Source organism: Megalops cyprinoides, chromosome 13, assembly GCF_013368585.1.
Source record: "Megalops cyprinoides isolate fMegCyp1 chromosome 13, fMegCyp1.pri, whole genome shotgun sequence".
NCBI classification, from domain to species: Eukaryota; Metazoa; Chordata; class Actinopteri; order Elopiformes; family Megalopidae; genus Megalops; species Megalops cyprinoides.
This window is the reverse complement of record NC_050595.1, coordinates 19,200,945-19,228,170: the sequence shown is the minus strand read 5'-3', so window position 1 is coordinate 19,228,170 and position 27,226 is coordinate 19,200,945. Positions and strand designations below refer to the sequence as shown.

Here is a 27,226-nt window from a genome sequence, read left to right as displayed (position 1 = left end):
CAAGGACACAAATATGGAGAACATCAATGTAACTTTGTCCTGGGACAAATGTGAACGTGTTGTAAAGAAAGACAAACATATCACATCTCTTTATTAGTACCTTCACTCAGAAGAGGTTTAAATTATTTACCTCAAGTCAAATTGATCTCTAGCTATACAGAAAAAAATGGCTGCCTTCACAAGGAGCTGTCAAGCAGCCTGAATTATTAACCTTGTCACACTATGTGACTCCATCCATTCATCATCTGTTAGTGATCAAGATCGAACACGGTCGGAAATATTTACCAAGAAATCGGCTCCATTCTTTCTAAAGATAAACATATAAATCACATGCCTGCAAAACAGCTTATTTAGTATTTTTAGGGGGCTAAGCACAAAAAGTGCGAGGTCTCTGTTAACTTTATTTCGGTTGTTATTCTTCTGCATGCTTTGGCATATGGTTTGGTCATCTTGTTGGATTTCTGACGAATTTAATGACAAAGTCAACATGCTGACTTTTGACATTGCACCCAATTGCATTTTTCACCATGTCTCAGCAATATCAATGTCACATTTTTTACACAATTTTGGCATCACACAAGTTGTGAAAAAATCTTCTCTTTGTGAACTGATGGGGTTTTTTGGCTCGAGTATTCATATAGTTTTGATTTGGTAGTACTTGACAGGCTCCATTTGTCCAGTTTCAAGAAGAGCAAAGGCCAGGGTTTCAAAATAATTTATACCTGTCTATACATAGTTTATTCCGTGACCTCTCATGTAAAACTGCTGCAGCTGTCATGGCAGAGTGAATTCAAGGTCAAACAGATCTGTCCTGATCTACACCAGCACGCAGGTGAACATACACATGTTGGAATAGTTTTTTCTTTAAGGTAGTGCTATCCATTGTGTATCTTTTATCAAGACATGAACGTTGTTGCGCTGCCATTAGGTATGTCTCACATTATGAGAAGAATCTGAGTTCAGCTGTTCAGCATGAGTTTGAAGAATGTGAACAGAAACCACAAAAGCTTTTGCTACTTTTTGAACATACTGAGCATGTGTTTTGCTCATATGGTTCCCAAACCAAAGACAGATTATGCACAGACTAGCTGGTAAAAAAAACAAAAAAAAACAGACAACATATGGCACTTATTTATCAGTGGATAATTATTCCCATCTTCTCTAAACAGGTGCTTCCTCTTGCTTATGACACATGGTCTTTTTTAATGTGTGACAGAGTGGTTCTGGCGTGGTCAGAAAACCAGTGAGCTACTGTTTCATCTGGCCAAACTATTGCGCCCTGGTGGAGAAATGCTAGAGGAAATCACGGTTGGGGAAAAGTACATACGTAAATGAGTGCATGTTGAGTATTTTTGTGAAGGTGTACTAGAGATGGATAATGTGCATTTTATATCCTTGATCCTTCAAACAACTAAAATTTAGAGAAGAACAGAGGAAAATCAAATTTGTCCTTAAGTTTTTGCTGAAAGATAAGCTCGAGTAGACAACCACAGTGGAGGGAAGTTCATCCAACAAATGGATGTAGAGGGTGTGTCACAAGCTGTTAGCTTTATTGTTTGACCAAATAGAGCTTATATTTTGGTGACGAAGATGTCAGAGCTATCACTGTGCCTCACAGTACTGAACTGAAGAGCTATACTGCAATGTGTCTGCCTGGGGGTCTTTCCCAGAGTGCATTGCGAGCAGCAGCCTGCCAAAGATGGATGATGGTGGTGTGCATGGGTTGCTGCCCAACAGTCTGAGAGAGCAGGGTGCAGCTGCCCCCATATCCCCCCATTCCTTGACCGGTCCAACCCCTTGCCCCTGAATGTTATTTAACTTCCAGGGGACTGTGCCCTAAAATTGGTCTTGGCTGAACGGCAGGAGGTCCCTCCTCCCCCAAAGAAATTAGAGGTGGTAATCTTTCAGGGGTCCCTCCGCGACCTTCCGAGGTCATTTAAATGGCATCGGAACACACACGGGGCACTCCCTCAACCCTGTTTGTGCATATCATCTCTGAGCGCTCGCAGCGCAGAGCCATGCATGGAGGTGTCCAATCTCGTCCGCAGCCCTGGTGTGTGACAGTTAAAAAAAGTGACAAATGGCCATTATTATTAAAAGAAGGTTACTTTTAAACACAGTGGCAGGCAATGAGGTAGAGTACTGACTGCTAAATCACTGTCAGGGAAACTAATGATAAGATATCATAAGACACGGGACACGATGCAAGATGGAGTGCAGTCTCTCGTGCCTTAATCAGCCGCCCGTTCCGCCCGCTACGCCCGTTCCGCATCCATCTTCATTTTACATAGACTCCTTCTTACCCTGCTTTACACTGAGAGGGATTTATCCACACATCTCTGGAAATGCCTAACTGTTTATTTAAATTGGAAGAGGAGGGATTTTTTCTATTTTTGTAGCGAGATCAATGGGATAAAATAATTGTCATGAATGAAGGCTTCTCCTTTGTGCCTTCTGTGTACTCTTCTGCCCAGATAGCATCATGGACAACACTGATTGAAGTGTTTGATTTAACCATTTAAAATGTAGACTAGTCAAGCACATCATAGTGAGGCTTCATGAACCCTGTAATTGGTGGAGATGCCATGTACTGCCAATCATTGACCTACATGAGCCAATCAGAAGACTTTGATCACAGTAAAATACAACAACTGGCTCAAACCAGTGAATCACTTACAGCATTTGATAAGAGTTGAGTTGAAGAAGACTCTCCCGTCATTAGAATAGTATTTTGCTCTTTTTTATGTTTGCTATAATGACAACATACAGTAAGGTGGTTTGACACACATGCTTTGGTCAGGAACATGTAGCTCAAAGTTTGAAATGGCAGATGAATTGAAAAACCAACGTTTATTTCATTTTTAAAAAATACAATTTTCTTTCATGTAGACAACATTTGGTAGAATTGAATTGAACAGATATTTTACACCTGTTGCTGTAACTGTAAAAACACACAGAAGTGTGAAGATCAAACACAGACAGGGAAAGCATTTGTATGTGTGTGTCTTTGGCATCTTGGCAAATCTTAAAGAAACTCAGATGAGCAAACACCCCCAGGCTCCTTGGCTGTACATCTAAGTTGGTTATATGCTAATGTCACAGCTAATGATGAGAACAGCCCTCAGAATGAGGAAATTAAAAGGCAGGGAAAAAAGAATGTAGGGGAATGTAGTTTAGTGATGCATGCGGCTTGCTTATTACTTATTATCATGCAGATATAGCTGCATTCATATGCTGTGGGCATTGCTTCATTGTCCGTGGGTTATCTTTGCATTTCTCTTGACCATGGGAGAAAAGGTTTACCCCGTGTTCATTTGCTTCATACACCGACATTTAATTTTTTAATTTCATTTCAAAAGGAAAGTGTGGAAGACAGTGCTATCGATGTATGCTGAGGATGTATACTGGCCATCAAATCTGCACCACTGTTACGGCCCCTGCTCCTTATCTGTTATGCCACTCCAAATTTTTGTTTCTTTAAGAAAACGTTCACAAGAGAGAGCAAGTCTTCATGCTTCTCATCTCCATGCATATGCGTTTGCATGCACCCATGCCTTTATGCTTCCCCTCTTTGGCAGCCATTTTGTTTTGACAAAATGACGCTCTTGCTGGTTCCAAGGAAACAGTTGGAATGACCAGGTAGCTAGATAGCTGCCTAAATAAATACCCTGGCACAGAGACAATATCTAACAATACTGTAACTGAAGGGTTCTGCTGGCACGGAGACATACTCTCTGTGGTGCAGTGCTGACCACGGCTCCTCTCCATCTCTCTGCAGTTCAGCAGGACTGCCGGAGAGTGAGGTTGTGAACAAGCCTGTTTTTGTAGGGAGGTTATTTGTTTATTTGCAGATTACATGTACATCAGCCTTACAGAAATCTCCAGGATGGGTCATTCTTTCAGATTACGCAATGCTCACTCTCCATCAGGAGCTTGACCTGGCCACTTACAGTGGGGTAACTGTGCAGCATCTGTGCAGCACAACGCCACAGAAGACAACTTTCCTTGGCAAATTCTCATTTTGTGCTGACTGTAATTGGGACATGGGGAGAAAAATGGTGAAACAATGCTGAAAAGTGCAATTTGGGGTCATCTGTTGACTCTCTAGTTACACAATTTGTCACCTGGAGAAAAAAGGACATCTTCAATGAAAATAAAAAACGAGCTTCTGTTTCCTGAATTTAATGACTATGTAGTCTTACTTTTATGCCAGTAAACACATAAAGTACCTCTACAAGTGATTTCGAACGCCCACTCCTGTTATTTCTTCATCATGTTAATATTTAATGAACCAAATGATTTCTTTGTTTGTTTGAAAATAACTGCATTATTAATTATAGCTGGAGGGAACTGAAAGTATGCAATTCGGTGTTAATCATGCTCAGATGTCATTATAATTAGCAGATAACTTTCAGATACCGGACAGTAACTGACCGGTTTTTCTTTTGGGAAAGGAAGTCACTTGAATCTTTCGGTTTAGCCGTCACCTGCAGCTGTTCAGGCAGAAAATTGCTTCTTTTTCATATTGTTAATGTCGCCCCCTCGTCACTGAATGAGATTGACTCATTAATATGAATGACCTTGCAGATGGACTCCCTCTTGGCTCCCATGGGATTATCACACCCGTGTCCTACAGCACACGATGAAGCTTTCAGGAGGCTGTAATGTAAGTAACAGTGGCAGTTCAAAGCTCAGCGGCACCCCGAGACCGCAGGGCCTGGCTTATTAGATGTGGGAATCTTCACTGTTAGTCCCAGTGGGGGCCAGATCAGCATGACTTGTATGCAGCAATGGGGGGTTGAACAGAAGGCGGAGCCATATAAATGATGCTCCAGAGCAGACTACAGCCTGATGTGGTACTGATTTACATTACAATATGATCCTCTTGTTTTGCTGGGAAAAATCATTATTTGTCAACAATATAACTTAAGTGGGCAGTGCAATTAAGTTGTAACATTTTTAAAATGATGCAACGATACACATGAAATCATCAGATAGGCATGTTGTTGCGTAAAATAAATGCGTAGGGTACTTTTTGAGCAGCCCCCCCCCCCCACCACATAAAACAGACCCTGAGTCTCAGCAGGGGGTACACCTTGATGAGTGGAGAGCAGGTGTAATTCTGACCTCAGCCCTAATTACTCTTGTGTCTCTTTTGATGAAAGAAAAAAAAAAACTAAACTGCACTGTAATGATCCAGCGTCTATTTCCTGCGAGAGTGTGGACAACACTGCGATTGACAGATATGCGTTTGAGCCAAAATGGAGGCTGGAGTGAGGCTTTGTTTGCAGGAGTTGCCTTCCTTTATTCACATCACTAAGAGTTTCCTGTACTTTCATATCAAGCTGGAGATCTGTGTTAGAAGCGTACCCTTAAATAGAACATGCATGTCTTTTTCTCCAGCCAATCAGCAAAATGCACAGTTAAGCTCTGGCCTTCATTTCCTGAAAGAATGAACATGTTTGTTGTTTGTAAATACACTGCATTGCATGAATATCTACCTTGGGGGTAAACACATTATGTAGCAAATATGCAAATTCCTTGTTTATTTAACTAAGGAGTGGAATTTAAATACTGTTGAATTAAGGTGGCTGTTGTAGAGGATCAGGGCCATTTAAGATAAATATTCTGCTTTCCACGGGAAACAAACTAACAGCTAATGAAGAAAAAGTATTAGTTGTTAGTTCAGAATTGCCACAGATCATTTGCTTCGGTGTGATGCAAGACACTATGTTGTTGTGATTATTTACGTAGCTGACAATGGCATAGTTCGTCCTTTTGAGATGGACTCACTTTTGAAAATTTGCTTTTATATTAATTATACATTACCTTCACTTACACTTTGAAAAACCAGCATTTGGATGGAGCAGATTTTCAGCATTGGCAGAAATAAGACCAAATAGCACTTCTAAAACACTGGACAACTGCCTGCTCCCCAAGGCCATGCGGAGCTTGTTAAAAACAGCGTGAGACTAATGATCCAAGTTATAAATTACATTAATATGCTGATCAGCATGGATTATGCATACCGTGTTTATGTTGTGATTTTAATAGCACTCTTCGTTTGTTTGTGCATCTCTTAAACTGTAACAAATATTTACAGAGACAAGGACAGTGTGCATCCTCGTGGCAGGTACTCATAACTCAGTGTAAACTTTGAGTCTCTTACACTTTTACCTGTTTGCACCTGTTCACTCTGGTACAGTTCAGCAGAGAGGTTTGTGCACATCATTGCGGACGTGCAAACTGTGCTAAATATCGCCCAAATTGAAAATCAAGCTCGATATTCTCAATCTGATTATTTTTATTAAAAAGTGTATTATTAATATGTTATTATGAATCTACCATTAAGGTAGATCAGTGGAAAGCTGGTTTTAGATTGTGAAATGAACAATCAAGACTTAGTATAAGACTTTTTATAGCTATTTTGTATTTTCCTTTAATAAACTAAAGGCCTTTCAGTGGCTTTGCTTAGATGGTTCCATCTTTAGATATCTCTCCATCAAAGTACTGTAATACAGATTTACACAGGTTAAAACCTCAGTCATCTCCAGCCACCATTCAAGGAGACAGAATAATTAAATGGATACTTTTTACAAGTCGTACTCAATAAATCTGAATAAATTAACAAGGCATTACTAAGACTGCTACATTAAATTTGCATAGTGTGTTTAATGAATATGCAGCTGCAAGTGAAAAGGTCTGCCACAGTGAACCCTCGGAATTAGCATAACCACTTCCAGCATGTTTCTTAAACAATGCACTCATCTGCACATCACTGAGTTGGCTAATTCTAAAGCTTCAGATGGAGCCATCCTAGTAATTAAGACTCCTTCTTTAATTATTAATGAAGTTTATGTGACATCAATCCTGACACTAATGAGGGGGACACGGAAACAAAAAGGCTGCTAATAATTAAATTTGTGAACCAGTATCGAGGGATGATAATTCCTGGGGAGAAATTACATGACTAATTATGAATTAAATATTCAGACTATTGCGGAGGTTGGCGCGCTTAACTGCTCACCTTGTTGCCCGTTATTCTGAGGCGCAAAGCGTCTCCCTTGCAGCCACACTGGCTCCGGCGCTCTGGATCAGTTTTAGTGTGCTATTAATCACAATGACACCCCAAATAAAAGCTGCCTTTAATTAGTCTCATTTCACTCAGCCAGGCTACCACCTGAGTTGGTTTAATTCCTTTGCAATGAATTGACAAAGTTTAAATACATTAAACTCGCGATGATGAAGAGGCTTGACTTTTTAATTGGAGCATGGAGAGTTGGGGGGGGCTCAACCGTCCCGCAAAGCGGTTCGGCCTTACCTTACCGCCTATTAAATATGTCATTGAAAGTTATGCCTCAGCTGCCATCCCTTTTTATTGAATCGTCACCTAACTGCACTGTTTAGAGGTAATTACACTGATTCCTTTTCAGGTTACTTTACAGCTTTGCTAAGCATCTGTCATGCTGCGCACAGCTAAAACAGACACTAAACCGTTTTAAAGGGATCATGATCTGTCGTTGAGTGTGAATGTATTATGTTGGACAAAAGCATGTAGTGCGTGTTCACATCGGTGACGGCCGAGAAAGACAGCCATGTCAAGTAAGATTAAACAAATCTTTAACCCTGTCCCTTATGACAAACTGCAGTTTGCTGGTCCAATAAATCGGTCAGTGCAGAACTGGAGCCACATGTTTAACCAACAGTTCACTGACAGAAAAACCTGTTAATTGCACTGTTAGTCTACGTCTAACACTTTTCTGTATTATGTCCATTTCAAGATAATCCAACACTTCACTATGCCATACAAAGGTGGATCTTGAAAATGATGACATCTTTGTAGTAGTCATGCCCTTGTACTAGATTCTGTCTGATGTTCCATCCACCAAACATGTGATGCAAATCAGAGCAAGTTGAGTGATCCCACAGGAAAAAGTTGAATGGAGGTGTGGAAAACATCACTGACCACAATGTAAGGCATCTTTTTCTTTTAAACCCACTAGAAATCTCCCCTTCCTTTGGAAGCCTTGTAAAACACATCACATTCTGCCATACAGGTGATAAAGTGGGAGTATGAGGTTAGCTGTTCAGTATTTAATTCTGTCATGTTCTTTCCAGTGAGCAGAGCGGTTTTCTCAAACCCTCTGTTTTTCTGATTGGCTGCTTATTTTTATCAGTTTTTATTTTCAGCACATAGTGGTGTCCCTCTGTATTTTGGCCCTGGACTGCAAAATGAATTTCTATTAAGGCCATTACCATAAAACAGTTGAAAGGTCACCACTCGCTATAACTTGTTCATAGCTGTTGAACAGGCTTTTAACACATCATTGTCGGACCTTAATAACATTTTCTTTGGATTAATAAAAAATAAAATTCCATGATTTGATCTTATGAAAGTAAACATCTAAGAGATAATTTTGGAAGCCAACTTGTATCTAACTGTTCATTTACATGGTAATGACTATAGTGTACTCACCAATTCACAAGATTTAAAAACACAGTATGCAGAGCAGGATAATAGGGAAAATGTTTCATTTCTCATTAAGACAGTCTTGACAGAAACATTTTGACTGCTGACATGTTTACCTGAGCTGTGGAAATATGGTATGAGTAAGACTTGAGAGTAAGGAGAACTCTCATTGACCTCACTGAGAATCCATTGGCATTTCATTCATTTCAGTGAGAACAAAACTAAATGAGCTCTCATCCTGGATCACTCCAGCATCTATAAAGTAGTAGAGTCCAGCAATGCAATACTTAATGCTGAGATAATGGGACTTGTTTAGTGGTGCCCCAAATGGCAACACACAGGCATTCACCCTCTTGACTACTATGAGGTGAGGAAAACTGAAAGTAAGTCTTTTCCAAACAGAAAGAGTTAATGAATTTAAAGTGTTTCCTAGACCTAAATGATTTTTTTTTTTCTGAAAGAGGAAATCAAAATTTTGTTACCCGAAGCAAATAATGACAAGCTCTCTGTAGTCTTTCAACACTGCAACATAGGTTAGGTACTGTTCGGTGAATAAAAAACATATTACACTGGTACAGTCTTGCATCAGCTTCATCCACTTGAATTCAAAATACAACTAAAATATGCGATCATGACAGTTCAGAATAATTGTTAACTATTTATCTGAAATGGACTAAATCTGAATAGCATTTCCACAATGTTCAATTATGATCCTCTGATACCTTTCAGTGATCCTCCAGAACCTTTAGATTAATGAAAAAAAGATGTGAGAGATAGTAGGGTAGCAGCGTGATATCAGCAATGTGTTGGAATGGTTTATATATTTAAGTGCAGTTAAAAATATAAAGCATATTGTAGCAAAATTATGGGGTTTGACATTAACTAGACATGGTTTTGGCATCAAATTCATGTGGGTATATCCGTGAATACAAATAGAATTGTATCCCATAATGCACCACACCCTGCTCAATAGGAACAAGCCTTTTAAAGCTGGTATGAATCCCACCCTCCGGCACAGAATAATGATTCAATTTAAACCTCATTTAGGGCACTTCACATTCAAAGAACCACTTCAGTAATTAGCTCTGTTCAGCACCTCCTAAAGCAACCCACTAATTTTCGCAATCAGCCTTCATGTGGTTAATCACCGGTTTAATTGATTTAATTAGATCAATCTGCCAAAATGATTCAAGTGTAAATGTTGTTTTGTAAACGGGTGTTGCTGGTGCCAAGAATGGAAGGCATGGAATTCTGCAGTTGTTTTTAAACCAATGAAAACAGGTGAGAGTTGTGCTCAAAAAGACTCCAGTGGTCAGGATGCCCCCCTGGCCGCTATTGCCATACTGGAAAGGAATCATTGTTGAATAACCGCAAGCTTTAATTGTAATATTATTTATTTATGGCTTAAGTTTTTTATTCGGAGCAACTTACAGGGGCCATTGTGGCAAGACCCATTTGATGCATTAGATACATACAAAGGAGCAGCAAGAGCCACAGGAGCTTTAGTTAAGGACAGTCGGTAACACAGTGATTGAGTGTCCAGATGAATAGCCACAATGCAATAGTAACTGATTTTGCATATACAAAATGCCTAACCATTATTCTTAAAAACAATCCACCTACATCATACCAACACTCATGCAGAACTTAACAGTGATCTATGACAGAAACATTAGTTTTGCCATAGCGTTTAAATGGTTCCAAACAATGATACACAGGAGCAAAACAACCATGCATCTGACTGTTGTGCAGAAGATGTCAATAATGGTCAAAAAGTAGCATTACAGTCCATAACATTTTGATTTGGATTTAGATTAATCACGCACCAGGCTCTAAGCATACTGTATGTCCAGGTTCCCTATGTAACTCTGAGTTAAAGTCTGAACAGATGGGTTCGTAGTCAAAGCTGGGGGATAGTGAGTGATCTTGCAGATATGACAGCTGCAGGTAGCTCGTTCTGTCACTAGGGGGCTGATGAGGACAAGAGGCATGTTTTGCATACACACTCAAGGAGGTGAGGAGCTGCCCAATAATTAGAGGCTGCTGAATAGAAAGTGTAAGGGTTTTAAGTGCAATGATGTTCTAAATGTAGGTTGGAGCTGTGTTCTTGACTGCCCACTAGACTAACGCCATGGTCTCAAATTTAATGAGAGCTGAGATCAGAAGAAGAGGAAAGGAAACAAGGAGAAGAGAGACATGGGTTAAGCCAAGAGTCAGCAGCATTCTGAGTGAGCTGAAGTGATCTGGTGGTGTAGGCAGGGAGGGCAGCCAACAGCAAATGGAGGTGGGAGGGAGAACAGGTAGCACACTCATTGGCGCACACTACCTGTACACTCAAAGTCCACTCACAGAGACTGCTGTGCCAATACAGGTGACCTACATCTTACCTGACGTGACAGGCTTAAATACTGTACATTTTACTGTGGATGACTTTGGTAGTTAGCATGTAAGTTCAAGGTACTCCTATGTGGCCACACTGTGTTTTTTTATATTTATTCATTAAAACGTTTCTGCTGTTGAAGAATATCAGTAGGGTGACATTATTTTGTGCGCCAGAGAGTGCTCAATGCCCTCAATGTACTCATTTGTTAATGCTTCTGAGCACTGCTTTCAAACGAAGGCACATTTGTCATGACTCTGATTCGAACCGAGGTTGCTGCGGCTACAACGCAGAGTACTAACCACTATACGATCACGGCGAGCTACTACCGGCTCGCGAAAGTGAGAGTGTGATACTGCTGGAGCTAGATCTAGATTTAGCAGTCAGCTGTCTTATGAATCTGCCCCCCGTAAATTAGCCCATTATTTAATTCATAAAAGCAGCTTATTACTAATTTTTTGTTATTAATATTGGTAGCTGTACCAATAGCAGTAGTGGTGTTATTGTTATGAAGTATTTAATCTGGCAGATGTTACATCTTCCTGGTAGCTGCTCTTTGGTAAGAACCCAAATGCATAGCTTTGAGGAGCTTCAGAACAGTTGATGCCTTTGACCAGAATTCTTCCTCAGAATCAATCACTCATTTAATGTCTGTAAGCACTGCTTCAAAAAGACCCCATTTGCCATGGCATTGCCTCACAATGCCGTGACTCGGATTCGAACCGAGGTTGCTGCGGCCACAACGCAGATTACTAACCACTATACGATCACGGCGAGCTACATGGGCTCATGTATGTAGGCACTTCTGTGTTGGAACTGTTCCTAGATTTATATTTAGCTGCTTCCCTGTGAATACGTTAAAACTACTTCGTTTTCTCCTACGTGTCAGCAGAAAGCTCGTGTCCATTTTAAGTTCATGTTAAAGTGTAGCTTGTGTGTGCGTGCGTGTGTGTTTCAACATATTTTAAAATGATTGAAAGTACTCTCTAACATTACGCTTTAGTTGTTGTCGAAGTGTTTTGGAAAGTTTCCAGCACCTTCCTCTCGGCGTCCTGGACTTCTGGATCCGTTTCAGAACAACAGAGGACCTGCTTAATTATTCATTGCATGTGCACCACGCAGCGCATTTGACAGCTTAATCAGGCCTCTTCTAGATTGTTATTAAACTCTGGCAATCATATTAAAAAACTGCAAGCACGTGCCAAAAATGATACAAACAACTATTCTAAAATAGAGCGACGGTTGCGGAATGTGAAGAAGTCACACTTTGTGGTGCATTGTTGTGGTCAAGAGAACTTCTTTCAAACATGAAATGAAAGAGAGCGCAAAAATACACTAACCTCCCTCAGGCCTGTCTGTGGGCGAGAATCTGGTATATTAATTGCATAATTAAATTCTGCATTCAGCCGTGTTTAGTGTTAGCGTCGTTTTAGGTAAAACAAACCATTGCGTTCTGCTGCAACTGGGATGCCAAATACCACGGCAAGTCGGCCTCTCCTGTCCTTTGATTAGTTGTTGATTAACACGACCTTTTTGCTTCTCTCACAGCGGACAGTTTCCCGTCCAGGTTTGCGTGGGTCTCGTAATAAATTAAATGCGTCTGGATGGAAATGTGTCATGCGTTGTATTGCTTGACGGCAGGAGGCAGAACGCGTCTCTCAGCTCCCCGAGAGCACAGTAAATCCTTGCGCTCTCCGTAACCTGCTTGCGTGGTCCTATTAAAGGCGCGGTGATTTATTGTGAGGACGTATTCGTGCTCAACAATGGAAATCAACTTAATTCAAAACAGCTAAATCACGTCCCAATTACAGTGTTTGAATGTCTGTGGCAGGCGCAAGAATCAGGGCTCCATAAAGTCATACTAACCGCGGAGCATTTCAGCGAGCAGGTCTTCACAAGCTGTGGGAGGAATCATACCTCTGCTGGACACCTTCTTTACAAACACGATTCAGGCGTTCCAGTCCTATAATGGTAGCTGTGTCTGTATCTCTAATAGCTCTGTGTTGGGGCTGAAAATGTTAAAATAATGAAACAAGAAGAAAGTTTCTCTAACAAAGAGCTGTCTGTCATTAGTGTTGGAAAGATGTAAAACCTTTCCCTGTGTATAGTATTTCCATTCAATATTCTAGTCAAATGTTGTAGTCAAATGATGTATAACCAATTTTTGAGTGGTCAGTTTTATGATTGTATTTGCCAGTTATTTATGATCATGTAGTTTCTTTTCTTAAGTGTCTTTTTGAATGAGGTATTTTCCTCTCAGTGTATAAATTGTGCATATGTTGTGTACTAAAGAATGACACATCAATATGTATATACTTACTTACCATTACAAGGCATTGAGAAGATATCCTCATGATGAAAGAAACTGCACAGTCCAGAGAGACAAGCAAGCGCCCATGTAAAGTACTCAAAATGCTCCTCTCCGCTTTGCAGCTGGTTGAGCATCTTCTGGTCATTGCTGGTCAAGTTATGAGGCCAGACACATAATATATGCATTGGTATATCTATACACATACAGTATATGTACGTATGTACAGTATATATTATGTGTATCACATCTCTATCATATGTATATTTGTTAGGCAAATGTACCATTGGGACATGACATAAAAACCCATAGGAACAACATAACTTACATAAATAAATCAGAAATCAAAACTGTCAACATTAGGGCACTGATTTAATTTTTTCCTCAGTTTCTCCATACCACATGCCCGTAAAACTGACCTGTTATTAAACATTCAAATCAATATTGTAGCATAGAAGTTGCTGGTAAAATTTTTATGTATAAAAATATAAGCGTTACATTCCAGTGTATAATGTTTCGGACAGGCCTCTTTATGTACTTAATTATCTTTCGCTTGCTTAAAAAAAGCTTCCTACTTCAGTGTGTTCCCTTGCAAGGAAAACCCAGCTCTTATTTTTTATGAATGAAATGAGCGGTAGGCGAAAAGTTACCTGTTAAACTTACCCAGCGCTCTGTTTAATATCCACCAGTCCTCTGCAGGCAACGTGGTTAAACCTCCATCAGTAAAGACGCTCACCTAAGAAATCTAACCAGAAAATGGCAAGGAGGATAGGCAAGGGTTATAAACATGTGTGACCCCAAGGTCAGAGGATCTCAGTTCGGTCTAATTCACTCCTGCTGAGAAGCCCTATCAATCCCCTGTGTTACTGGTGGCTGGATCATCAGGCCACCCTCATGAGAGTTCACTTTTTGAGAGCTCCAATCTTTCTGATTATATCCCTCTCACTGGGGGTCCCTCAGACCACAGCCTGCCTTGTGTTATTGCAGTATTCACTGTGCATGAAGCTGAATTTTACAATCTATGATAGCCCTGCACATCTGATAGTCCATGTTAATGATAATGATTTTGCTTTTTCTTCTGCACTGTTATATTTGATTATTATAATCTTTTTATCTGTCATTTCAGAATGTGCTCCTGAAAATACTACCTCTTACAAATCTGATAATATAGTGGTGAAATTATATGTATTGGACAAAAACATATGAAGATTGGCCTTATTCATAATTTTTTTTCACTGAAGAGCAGGATCCAAGCTTGCTCATTATACCCCTTTCCCACTGTTGAGCTGGAACCTGGCTGGCTCATCATATCCCTTTTCCACCGTTGAGCTGGAACCTGGCTGGCTCATCATATCCCTTTTCCACTGCAGAGCTGGAACCTGGCCTGCTCATTAAACCCCTTTTCCACTTCAGAGCTGGAACCTGGCCTGCTCATTAAACCCCTTTCCCATTTCAGAGCTGGAACCTGCCTGGCTCATTATACCCATTTTCAACTGCAGAGCTTGAACCAGGCTAGCTCATTATACCCCTTTCCCAATGAAGAGGCAGACTAGCACCCCAGTTTAGCTCTGTTAGTTTGTGTCAGGTGGTTTGCTGTTGTTGGTTTTGTCATAGCGCTGTTGCGGATCACAGTTGACAGTCATAGATACAGTAAAGTGATATTGTTCATATTTTTTGCAAGGAAACATCAGCCTTGGGCTTCAGACAAGGGTGGTCATCTTTATCAGGTCAGAAGTAATCATTCAGAGAGACATCAATGTGCTACAGTTCTTCTGACTGCAGGTAATGCATTGGCATAGTAGCCATGCTGTTCAAGGTCAGCCAGTTTTGGCCGGAACTCATCCCAGTCTGCTTCCAAGTCTAAATATAATATTGTATATATTTCATACTATAATATAATAATCATGAGTACGATATCCATCTCTACATGCATGACCTGACTCAAGCAATAGGCAATGAAGTTAGTCTCAATATCTTTATTGAAATGATGCATTTTGTACACAAACTTATACAGATAGCCAAACCCCATTGACTGCAGGTGTTGTCAAGGATGATTAAACGCAAACTTTACTCCGGTGTGTCACTGATTAGTCCGATCCGCGGAGTCCTCCGGCAGAATGCCGCAGCACTTAACTGGGCTCTAATCTGTCAGGCATCTGGAGAGTCACCGTCATTTTACAAGACAATTGGTTTTTAAAGTGACGCCATCCATCACCGAACGCAGTGGGGAACAAGATACATTTTATCATCTGCAATGAACTTTACAGGGGTCAGCATCACAAACACTGGCCCCAGCTCATGACTCAAGCTTTAGCTCCATATGGATTTCAATGAACTGCCGAGAGTGAAGTGACCTCCGTTCTCATTGGTCGATCTCGGCTCCCCGCCTCTCAGCCTCCCCAACATCCATTACATGCGTTGTTACCATGCCGTCTGCAATGATAGATGCTGCTCTCACGTTCTGATCACCTGGCAAGACTGCTGAGAGTGATTCTGTGTCTAAATCACCAGATGGCAGTGCTGAGCGCAGGTGTGTTTATACTTATGATAATATTTCCTTAATGGCGAAACTAACGATGAGGACTCAACTATGTTCTTCCGAGAGTTTTGGTGTAGCCGGAAAAACGCACATTTGCCTGGCCGATGGTCTGGTGTGTTCCATTTTGTCTTTACCTGGTCTCCTGAGTTATGAGTAGATGATCCACAGTGTTTTTTTTTTTAAATTGATTGGAGGTGTGGGTACTACAGAGGACATCACGTTGAGATTGGTCCTCGCTGACGTCGAGATGGCATTTACGGTCGAGTCCCGCTGAGAGCTGTCCAAGGTTCTGAAGTTTATCCACCTGTTTCGCAACAGAAATCAAAGCAGGGCGGACGACTGGGCGGCGATATAGAAGACGCATTAAACCATCATGGAATGCAATTTTATTGACTTGTTTGTCGCCTATTTGTGTTTTATATTCATATTGCAATCTTTGCAATGCACACGTTAATTTACTAATTTGTATGCATGATCTACGCTCTACGATTCTTATCATGCTTATGGGTTGTTATGAAAAAAGACGCTGGCACAGAATTAGAATTTTGACAAGCATACGTTTTGAACGATGATTCATCATTTCTTATAGATATTTTTAAATATATTTTTATATATATATTTTAAAAATTCTTAAACAAACCACATCAGATGCTTTAGCACTGTTGCACTGTTGGACGAACTTATGCATTTCTTTCTTGGACACACATTTTGCACTCACTAGGTTCACTATCATTGTCTTCTTATGTGTGGCTATCGTTTCTCACAGTTGTTAAATTTTGACAAAATGTCGGTGAAAGCTCTCATTCATCGAATTATTCATTGTCTGTTGCTCAACAACATATATTACATTATCTTGCAAAAAAAAAAAAAAAACGAACGCGACATATGCATAAAAGGCCTTTTTGGTCAAGGCCCCTATCTGAAAGTTTTGAATTTACTGTTTACATCCTTGATGGTGCAAAGATATATTCTGCTATTGTGTGATTTCTATTTGGCTTTTAGTTAATATTGGATGGATTTAGATCACGTTGTAAGTGGAGGTGATTCATTCGTCTCAGGACCAGACTCTTATTGTTTCTAGCTCCTGGGATAGGAACGTCTAAAAGAAATGTGTTCCACTTCAGTATATCCAACATTTGAATGCTCTGTTTGGGGTGTTAATTAGCAAAGGGTAGTGGCCTAATATCTACCCTGCATACAGGGCTTGGTGTTTCTGTGGACGTGTAGCATAATTTTTTAACACTGGATTTTAGCCTGAGCACACATAGCCTACAGAGAGGCAACTGGTCAAGTTCGGCAGCACCTGTACCTGTGATAAATAGGATTGTCAGAGAAATTAATTCAACTATTCAAAAGGGTGGCTTAGGCCATTAACATCAAAATGACATTTGGATAATAGCTCTCTCTCCTGCTCTCTCTCTCTTTCTATGACTGTCTCACACGTAAATGATTTACTTTGTTATATTGATAGGAAGGAAACCTTGAGCGAAGAATGACAGAAACATAAGTACATAAATGTGTAAGGCTGTAATTTTTTAATGTACAGGTATTTTTCATTCTTTTAATACTCGTTATTTATAACATACTCCGGCAGTTTCTTAAGTGCAACATTTTTTCACTATTACATATAAATTCTATCTTTCTATTCGTTGAAAATTGATACCGTGACGTTTCACGCTTTTCAATGTGTTTAATTTCACTGAAGTAACACAAAGCTATTGAAAAGGAATCTCGTTGAAGAACCATCAGCGAATGCTTCAGAGTAAAGAAGGTTCCATTTGTGTTTGTGTAGAGCTTAGTCGTTTGTGATCTTGGTGGAAAGCAACCCATTCAGAGACAAAAGATGAGGAACCGAGTATTCTGTAATTTAATTAACTATTAATCCTCCGTAATGATCGCCTTGGGTCGTTGAGCAACACTTGGCACTCTTTCTGTCTTATGTAGCTGATAGCTGGCACTCAGTAGCACAGTTTATAACAAGAGCAGTGTCGGTCAATACATTATATTTTATACAATTATATCTGACTCGTATTTTAGGGCAACCCACCCTCTTGTCAACCTCCTAATTTATGTCCGAGTTACTGAGATATATTTTACACTTGAAACGTTACGAAATGATTGCCTCATTTATGTAATTATTAATTTAATTAGAATTCCAGCATATGTTAAAAATGCCCAGTAGGCGTACTCCTCCTCGTATGTATTTTGATGTCTCAGAGACCCAGCTAATTAATTTCATATGCATGCAGATTAGTGATCTGTTTCCCCTCTCCCGTTTGTGAAAGCAGACATAAAAGAAAACCTCCAAATCTTTTATTATCTGTCTATATTTAATATGTTTGTTAGAAGTAGTTTTATTATACCCGCATTAGGGCCAACATCTGTGCAAGATATATTATCCAGGGCATGGTGATAACAGCCTACAAAACCCAAATCCATTAGTCAAAACATTTTAGATTACCATTATCAAATCATATTTTTTTTTACATTTATTATCCAACTCTATTCCATGCAGTTTACAACTGATAAAACCCCAAGCCTTTTAAAGGGATCACTTATAATATGACCACAAATGACCATTAATGGAGACGGTAAAAGTTGGAGGACATACTAAAGTATCCGCTTTAGGAGCAAATTAACGAGAATGTTTTAATTATCGAAAATGCGAGGGCACCGTGCCTGCTATAATAATGAACGTAATGTAAAGTTTTCGCTAATTTTAGGCCATTCATAAACCTGCTCCCGCATTCTACAGTAGCAGTAACACGGTTTTGAGTGCAGTAATGAGATCTCTCTGTCTACTAATTAATTGCCACTCTCCTGAATATTCATGCGTCATCACCAATATGTTCCTAATTGCGCTTTGGGACCGGGACAGGAGAGGGAAATCGACACAGACTTCATTAAAGTTATCGGCGCTGGCACCAGCACGTGCCACGGGCAGTCAGAGAGAACACAGACATGAGCGTCAAGAGCGAAAATCGCTCCCCGCGTGAGACCAGCATCCGTGTCCAACAACATACACGGATTAACCGATTGATTCATTAAGACGATTTTAATGGGATGTGATTATGCAGTCGGGGGTGTTAAAGGGACAGCTGCATAAAACAATGGCTTCCTTATCAGTTTCAGTTAAAGGTTATTGATGGTAGTTTCTTCCTGCAGAATATTTGGTGAGAAGTTGCTAATGACGTTCATGAAGACACTCGTGGGAAAGTCAACATATCAATATACCACCACAACTGCTACAATGATTGCGGTTCTAGCTGCAACTGGCACTCTACGACCTCTACTATGCCAGGGTAGTCAAATAAATAGTATAGGCATAGTTTTACATTATTGACCAAAAAGCGCTGAAGACTCACATTTAAGAAACCCTGGGGTACCGCATTACCATTACCCTAAGTATTGTGAACTATTAGTGCTACTTAGCCTGCCGAGAAGTGCTTATTACGTCTTTATCACATTTTGAGGAGCATAAATGAGATCTTTAGGTGAATTTATATTTGCTTTTTTTTCAAATTAATCTCTATTTTCCAATTATTAAATGTTTAATGTTAACGGTCTAAAACATACTTTAATGAATGTATCTGATAATCGTAAGATATTTGTCATCGATACAGTGTTGACGAACTTGACCGGTTGCCTCTTCGTAGTTAAGGCCTATGCAATAGTTTCGGGCGTGAGACGGGCATATTTATATTTATTGTGTAAGTAATTTATTTGATCCAATTTTATTTTCGCAGTGTGAGCTCACCCCAAAACCATGACCAGGTTTGTGATTTATGCTAAAGATATATTATGATAAAGATGACCTCGCCAGGGTTAAATATGACCATGGACATAATGATAATAATACAAGCGAATGTTAGGCTACATGGTTTGTTAAGCCACTAGCTATAACAAGAATAAGAAATTGGTTTCAGTTGTTACTAATCTTTGTTTTGTTTTATGTATTTAATTTTATGCATTGCTTTCACTCTTCAGTCAGAGTGCATCATACCGGTCTTTGACAATTAAATCTCAACTGAAACTCCCTGAAATGTCTTCTGTAATTCTGGAGATATTAATTACTTGCATTATTTATATTTCCCATGCCAAAATATGCACGTTCTTTTTAAAAAACATGTTGGCTACAAACATGTTTTGATTTTTGTTTATCTTTCTTATGAAAAAGTCCAACATATAGATTACATGAAAGTTTTGATTCACTTGTATGTTTAAAATATAGTATCCCATTTTTACCGGGATTTGTGTTGATACATAGCAGTTAATGTCACAAATTGTGGATCTTAGGGAGCAACATATGTTCGACTATGGACCACTGAAGCACTGAAGTAAGTGTGTTTTCACACAAGTCAAACTTTTTTTCCTTGACCGCACTTCCCATAGTGATTCTGCAAAAACAATTCTGTACGTATTCGCCTCCGCTTTATTTTCGTGGATCTAAGTGGCACTGTATCTTCACTTTATTCAGTTTTGACAATGTTGTTTACCTATCATGTGCAACTTTAGAATGAATTGTATCGATCCATCTTGGAACAACATTTGTTTCTTATTGTTTAGCTGTGGCGCATTTCTAGGCAGACGTGTGAAAGTGCCTGTTTGATTCTCGCTTTCATCGCCATGACCCCGGCTTTTGTGACTCGCCACCCTGGGAATGTCACGCCTCACTACTTTACTTTGAGACGCTTCGGAGAGCGCTTTTGTTTCCCCCTTTTTTAAGACACACACAAAATTGTTCTCAGTCCCCCCGCTGTAAAAGATACTTCAAATTGGATCTCGGTTCACAAGTGCAATGCAATTTGGCTTAGGCTAACCTTTGTTCCGCTTGTACAAATGACCAAACAGTGCAGACATTATACCGCTGATCTACTGCTGCCAGAACACAAGACTTTAGGCGCTGGGAGAAGGGCGAGTTAATCTATTCAGAATCGGGGTGGCAACAGAACAATAGCTCCGGCGCAGCGTGGAGGCGCAGAAAACCCAGGAAAAACTTCAACGAGTAAACATATTTCGATCGTCCTCCCCTTCACTGCTTCTCCGTTAATAACATACATCATTTTGCTGCTCCACGAACGCCCCTTTGCACAGATGAAAGCAATGAAATTAGCTGTATGGTCGCTTATCTCAGTTTACATCGTGCGTATTATATCGCATATAACTAATACTTTTCACCTCGGTTAATAAACCTGGCAGCCGCTGATATTTTTTCTGTAAAACACGTTACTTTGACAGCTGTAGGTAAAATTAAAGTCATTGCTAGCCTAAAAGTTTTGTTCTTGGCGCAGGTGCTCGGGTGATTACGTTTAAGTGGGTAACAGAGAAAATAAATCAGACAGGATAAAATAACGCTAACCTATCGTTATCGATTCTAATTCAGCTTCCAAAAAATTCATCCCAACTCCACATTAGGGTATGGAAAATTAATGTGTCGAAAGTATAACCTTACAGTATATACATCGCCTTATATGGAACTCTTATTAAGTGACGTTTTAATGTGTTTATTAATTTTACCTAAAAACACTGGGGGAAAGCATCATTGGGGATCTTACTGCACAGGCCTCATAACTTAGACTGCACTAATGGAAAGCGGTGAAATAAGAGCGGTTTCACACCAGCGAAGTGACAGATTTGGTGAAGAATACTTGCACTGTCACAAAGGACCCAGCGTGCTTGACGTTGGTTCCCAGAGGTTGCCGAATCACTTTGGTAAACTTCATGTGAAAAGCCTTGAAAACTGAAATCCTTTTGCGCCCTTGTCTGCCAATACACAAACAGAAGAAAGAAAAGCAAAAAAAGCTCTTCATGAAGCAGGAGAAAAAATCCGCAGGATAAAGGCTCGAGACACTGCGCGGAATTGACTTCCTAGACGGGAAAGTCGGTTTTTGAATCCGGTATTGTATGGCAACCTAGGAAACGGTAAGACGCTGGTTAGTACTTTTTTGCTGTGTTTTGTAAATATTAACAGCCTTGTGAGACTTTTTCCTTGTCTTCCTCTTGATTGTACCCCCCACCAAGCACCCCCTACCAATAGTAAGCAGGAACAACCACATCGTACCCCAAATTTGTGCACGTGAAACTTTGGTTGACATATTTGCGCATTTGAATCAATTTTGTTTGTCACTTGCATTCAGTGTTTTTTTTCTGAACCCGTCAGTCTGGGGACGCAGATCATTGTGGATTTATGGAAGAAAATTAGCATAAATTATGAGCAAATCCGTGAGCGTGTGTGGTCCCTCTTATTGTGAGCTCGCCAAGCAGAATGGGGGCTTTGGTGCGCTGAGGAAAAAAAAGACTGAATGCCCATTGCTCAAAGATAGGCTTCCATTTGGTTCTCTCATTCATATAATTGACTTATGGTTATTTTATACAGTTTTCACTTCGCCATCCTAAATACGTTATTTGCATTACTGAAGTAGGCTAGCCTACTTCTCAGTTTGCTTTACATAAACATAAAAGACTTGTGGGCCTTATGAAGTTTCTCCCGAAGTCAAGCTTTCGATAAGAGCGAAGTTTTGCGAGTTTGTTGAGATGTTTGCTTCATATTATATCCCCGAAAAATAAGAAGAATTTACTTCTACAAAAAATTTTCTATATCGATATTCGGGGGTCATATTTGACTAAAAGTTTTAGCCAAGCATTCCTGTATATTTCCATAGTTATCTGAATTTTTTTCACAATTAGATTTTCAATAAGAGGATGTTCAGCAATATACCGTTGAAAAATAATATAATTAGTAATTTAATCGTGGTTTAATAGAATCCACTGAAAGAGAATATTTATAATATGTAGCCCACTGAAAAATATTCGCACTGAATTTTTTATTTTATGTTAAAGGAATTTCGTCCAAACGGCCATTATTGTAAAATGTTTAAAGGAAAGAGTCACAACATAAAACTGTACAAAAACTGTCAATGATTGTGAAAAGGCTTTATGATGTTTAATATTGCAAACGTGTCCATGCTTTTAAAAGGGGGGTAACCTCATTCACGTCATTTTAATGTTAATGACCTGACTAGAAACCTCGAAAGCGTCGCTTTGAGCGCGTCCACTTAAAAAATTACTGCCCATGTTATACAGAGTTATAGAATGTTCCTCATGGACTTATAAGAATAAGAAGAAGAGAGAGAAAGTGAGGAAGATTTGGGACATGTGAATGCATTTGTGTTGCCATTACTTCACACTGTTATGGCTGTTAAAAATTATCTTTGTATTATAATATCTAACACAATATGGGCATTTAAACGTGATTTTGTATTACAAGCAATCATCAATTATCCGAATACAGTAATGAACGGTAATACAAATACATGCACCTACATAAAAATGTGTTCACATGTTTAAGAGTATGAATTATAGTGCAAACATTGCTATTGTTCATCATACCAAAATAACATTTTATTCTATACTGTCCACAGCCAATGTTACCTCGTACATTGATCCTTGTGAATAGCACCGAAAAAACAAAATACAAATCTTGGTTTTCAAAAACCAATAACATGACCGCTAACGACAAAACATACAGTGGCAATAAAGACCAAAGACAACGCCGGTGCTGAGCAATTTCCATGCCAAACATCCCACTGCCTGGTAGCTTCATTTGTCAGACTAAGCACCCTGCGACGTCCACAGAAATGTTAGCATACCTTCACACACTGCTACCGGGTGCCACCGCGCTTCAATTCCGGTTACTGGGCCTTTTCACCCTTTGCTCTGTCTTCAAATGGAAATGATTTCTATTGGTCCAAGGTGTCCATGTAAATAGGTGTAAATGAAACCAGATTATGCCTTTCTCTCTGCCCCCTCCTCCCAGGGCGATTGTCATGTGATAGCAAAGAAGTGGCACATTAATGAAGCTCCTCTACAGGGGGGCTTTTCCGCTCATGTCATCACGTAAAACTATCAGATGGTTAGAGGAAGGACATGGAGACAGATACGTAGCTCGTCTTGTCCGGAATGGGAGAAGAGAACATCTCCGCTCAGGCTGTGGGAAAAAGAAACCTTCTGCTGTGCGCTTAGGCAAAGATCACAGCTCATCTAAGAGAAAGCAGAATGCTTTCTTAGGAACTGTTACCAGCACCGCAGCTTCGGAGCGCTGAATTCCTATGCCTGTGGAAAGTGATTTGTTTGCCTACATTACATAACTTCCAACAACTTTGTGGTTGGAATGATAAGGACATTTTGACGCTTATTTAAATACAGGTTATGCGTGCGCATGCTGTGTACAAAACTTACTGTGTGAAGAGACAAAAATTGTCATCACTGAAGATCCAGAGTATTTATTTTAATGCGCTTTCGGAAAGGTAAGAAGCTTTTATTTCCGATCCGAGGAGGACCAACCCTGCTTGGAATCAAGACGTTTTACTAGTTCTGTGTATTCGGGAGAAGGTCTTCAAAAATGCCTCGGCCGGGGAGAAACACTTACAGCGACCAGAAACCACCTTATTCTTACATCTCCCTCACTGCCATGGCTATCCAGAGCTGTCCGGAAAAGATGCTTCCCCTCAGCGAGATATACAAGTTCATCATGGACAGGTTTCCCTATTACAGGGAGAACACTCAGCGGTGGCAGAATTCTCTCCGGCACAACCTCTCTTTCAACGACTGTTTCATCAAAATCCCGCGTCGACCGGACCAGCCAGGGAAGGGGAGTTTTTGGGCGCTCCATCCCAGCTGCGGGGACATGTTCGAGAACGGCAGTTTCTTACGGCGCCGTAAACGCTTCAAAGTGATGATGACATCAGATCACCACTTGGCGTCTAGCAAACCGCCGGACGCCGCGCATTACCTCCAGCAGCAAGCGAAGCTCAGGCTAAGCGCCTTGGCGGCCACGGGCACTCACCTTCCGCCGATGTCCAGCTACAACTTAGGAGTGTCGCAGCCGTCAACTTTCAAACACCCTTTTGCCATCGAGAACATCATTGCTAGAGAATATAAGATGCCCGGAGGTCTGGCTTTCTCCACCATGCAGTCCATGTCCGCTGGCTACCCTTTGCACAACCAGCTTACCACAGCGTGGCCCCACATGTATAGCACCAGCGTGGTAGACACAGCAGCGCCCATTTCGATGGTTGGCAATGATTATAGCGCCTACGGCGTGCCCATCAAATCTTTTGGCCACGGTGGGCAGACTTTACCGGCCATTCCAGTCCCGATAAAACCCACTCCGGCCTCGGTGCCAGGTCTGTCTGGACTGCCTTCGCACATTCCGGCGTTCTTGTCGAGTTCGCCTCCGTCTCTAAGCCCTACTTCTCCTCAGACAGCTACCAGCCAAAGCAGCCCTGCTACCCCGAGCGAGACTATGACAAACCCTGCCTCCGCGCTACAGTCTGTGGCAGTGCACTGACGGGGACAACTTTTCGGGACTTGACTAGACTTTCAGGTTATTCCCTCTTCCAAAGCTGTATTTTTTATTCTCGCCCATGACAACTAAAATCGAACAATAACTTCGTCAAGGAAAGAGATTTGTTTGCAGTAATGTTTATTTATGCGTACATATTTAAAACGTTGATGTACTACAGTGAACTTTAATAGTACCTGTCATGTACAGTTGCTATTAAGTAAATACCATTGTGACATTCTATCAAGGTACAAGGCGCAAACATTGTGGTCCTTCTATTTGGCAGACGTATTACGAATTATTTTTAGGGTATGTTTTAAATGTAGCAAGAATTCTATTCTGTCTCATTAATCTACCATGTACAAGTAAAAAAATATTGTACTGTAGTTGGAATGGTCGGAGACTGATTTAATTACAAGCCGCAAGAAGTCATCTCAATAGAAAGTCATGTACAACCCTCTGAGAGGATGTATTCCCGTTTGTCATTGTCGTTGAGAATTATTTCAAATGAACAATTTAAATGTGAATGAGATGTGTTTATTCATTAGGCTAATGACGACCTACAAATGTATTCCCTTGCTGTGGCATTAATCTAACATGCGCATCAGTCATACTAAGGGGAAAAGACGCGCGTGCATGAACAACAATTTTCTAGAGCATTCTCTTAGGTTGACTACGTAAATGAACATTTGTGCAAACTTAGATTTCTATACAGTTAACAGTTATCAGTTAGACACAATTTTAAATTCCTCGGAATGGTCGTTTGCTTTTGGCATACCAAATACATACTTGTTAGATTTGTAGTTGTATGAGAAAGAACAATCACAAATATGTAACTTTGGCAGAGCACTCAGACTCGAAGTATGTTGATTTAAACGCGGGTGCTCGGAACATTCAAAATAAAGAAGTGAATTGTTGCAAATAAGTGATATTATAATGTGTAAATGCACTTTTTATTTAGATGTTTTAATGTTGTTTGCAGAAAAAAAACAAATCTGTGAACCATGTAATTTAAACGGTGTGGTGGCCACGTGTTATAAATGCTGTAATTGTTTTGCATTTTCTGCATAGATGAAGCATGCTATTCACAAACGTTCTGTTTTTGCTGTAAGCATGCGTGCTTTATTAAATTATAAACTTGGTCATCAAAATATTTTCTCATTAAAAAGTTGCCGAAACTTCAATAAATGTTTTGTGTATTGTATACGGATTACTATTAATTTTTAGTGCGATTTATAGCATGCTGCGAAATACACATATGCACGTTATATTATTATTATTATTATTATTATTATTATTATTATTACTAGTATAAGTAATACGAGTTTGAAGGGCATCCTCAATTAATGATTAGATTTCCTATCAGTAAAATGGAAGAGAAATGTTTAATTTTCAACATTCTGTGCTCCTCTTACCCCCATTATACCAGTTTTTATTAGTTACTCAATGTGGGGCAATAAAAAAAACTTAACATTGTACAGAAAACTGGAGAGAAAGGGAAATATTTCTGAAAACATGCTTATCTTTTGATGATTTTCCAATTATTTTACACTAACCAACGGGATTTTCTAGACATATTAACTAACATGTTACTGTCGTTTTCAAAAACATAAAACAAAATACTGAATCAAAACTGTTGTTGACGATTTTCCTGGCATTGGAAAATATCTCACCCGACACAGCATGAATTTATTCTTCTTGAAGCGTACACGCTCGGGGTGAACACTCCTGAAGCGAGGCGCTGAGAGAGGTAGGACGCCGAATCCCACATGAACATTCGAAGAGATTGAAATAAATGACTCGCGCTGTTGATTAAAATGCACGGTGTTACTACGCCACAGTCGCATCGTAGGCGAATGGGCTAATTCATCAGATTTTATGTGTACAATCTACCCAACAGAAGCAACGAACTTCGCTGGAGAACTACGTTTTAAAAACGTCTTACATATTATACAAGGATTATGTGCATGTATTATCTGGAAATGTATGCAATAAAAATTAGGAAAACTTCATATGTTTACGTGGCGCAATTATGTTAACTCCTGTCAAAGTATAATGAAAAATCGTATAATCCAAAATACAGCTGGAGCCAGAATACGTATCATGTTCAGATTTATTTACACGTGGCGTCGAAGTTTTTACAAATATATATGAATTATTATTCTCAACTTTATGCAATGTCTGTG

The 27,226-nt window shown here is 39.9% G+C and overlaps 1 protein-coding gene across 1 annotated transcript; it reads left to right on the top strand.

The window, feature by feature from the left end:
• Positions 1 to 23,621: 23,621 nt before the first annotated feature.
• LOC118788366 (forkhead box protein B1-like) lies at positions 23,622 to 25,689 on the top strand. The gene has a single exon (XM_036544334.1). It carries the CDS (start codon positions 24,099 to 24,101, stop codon positions 25,044 to 25,046), a length of 948 nt encoding a protein of 315 aa, XP_036400227.1. The 5' UTR covers positions 23,622 to 24,098; the 3' UTR covers positions 25,047 to 25,689.
• Positions 25,690 to 27,226: the final 1,537 nt, after the last annotated feature.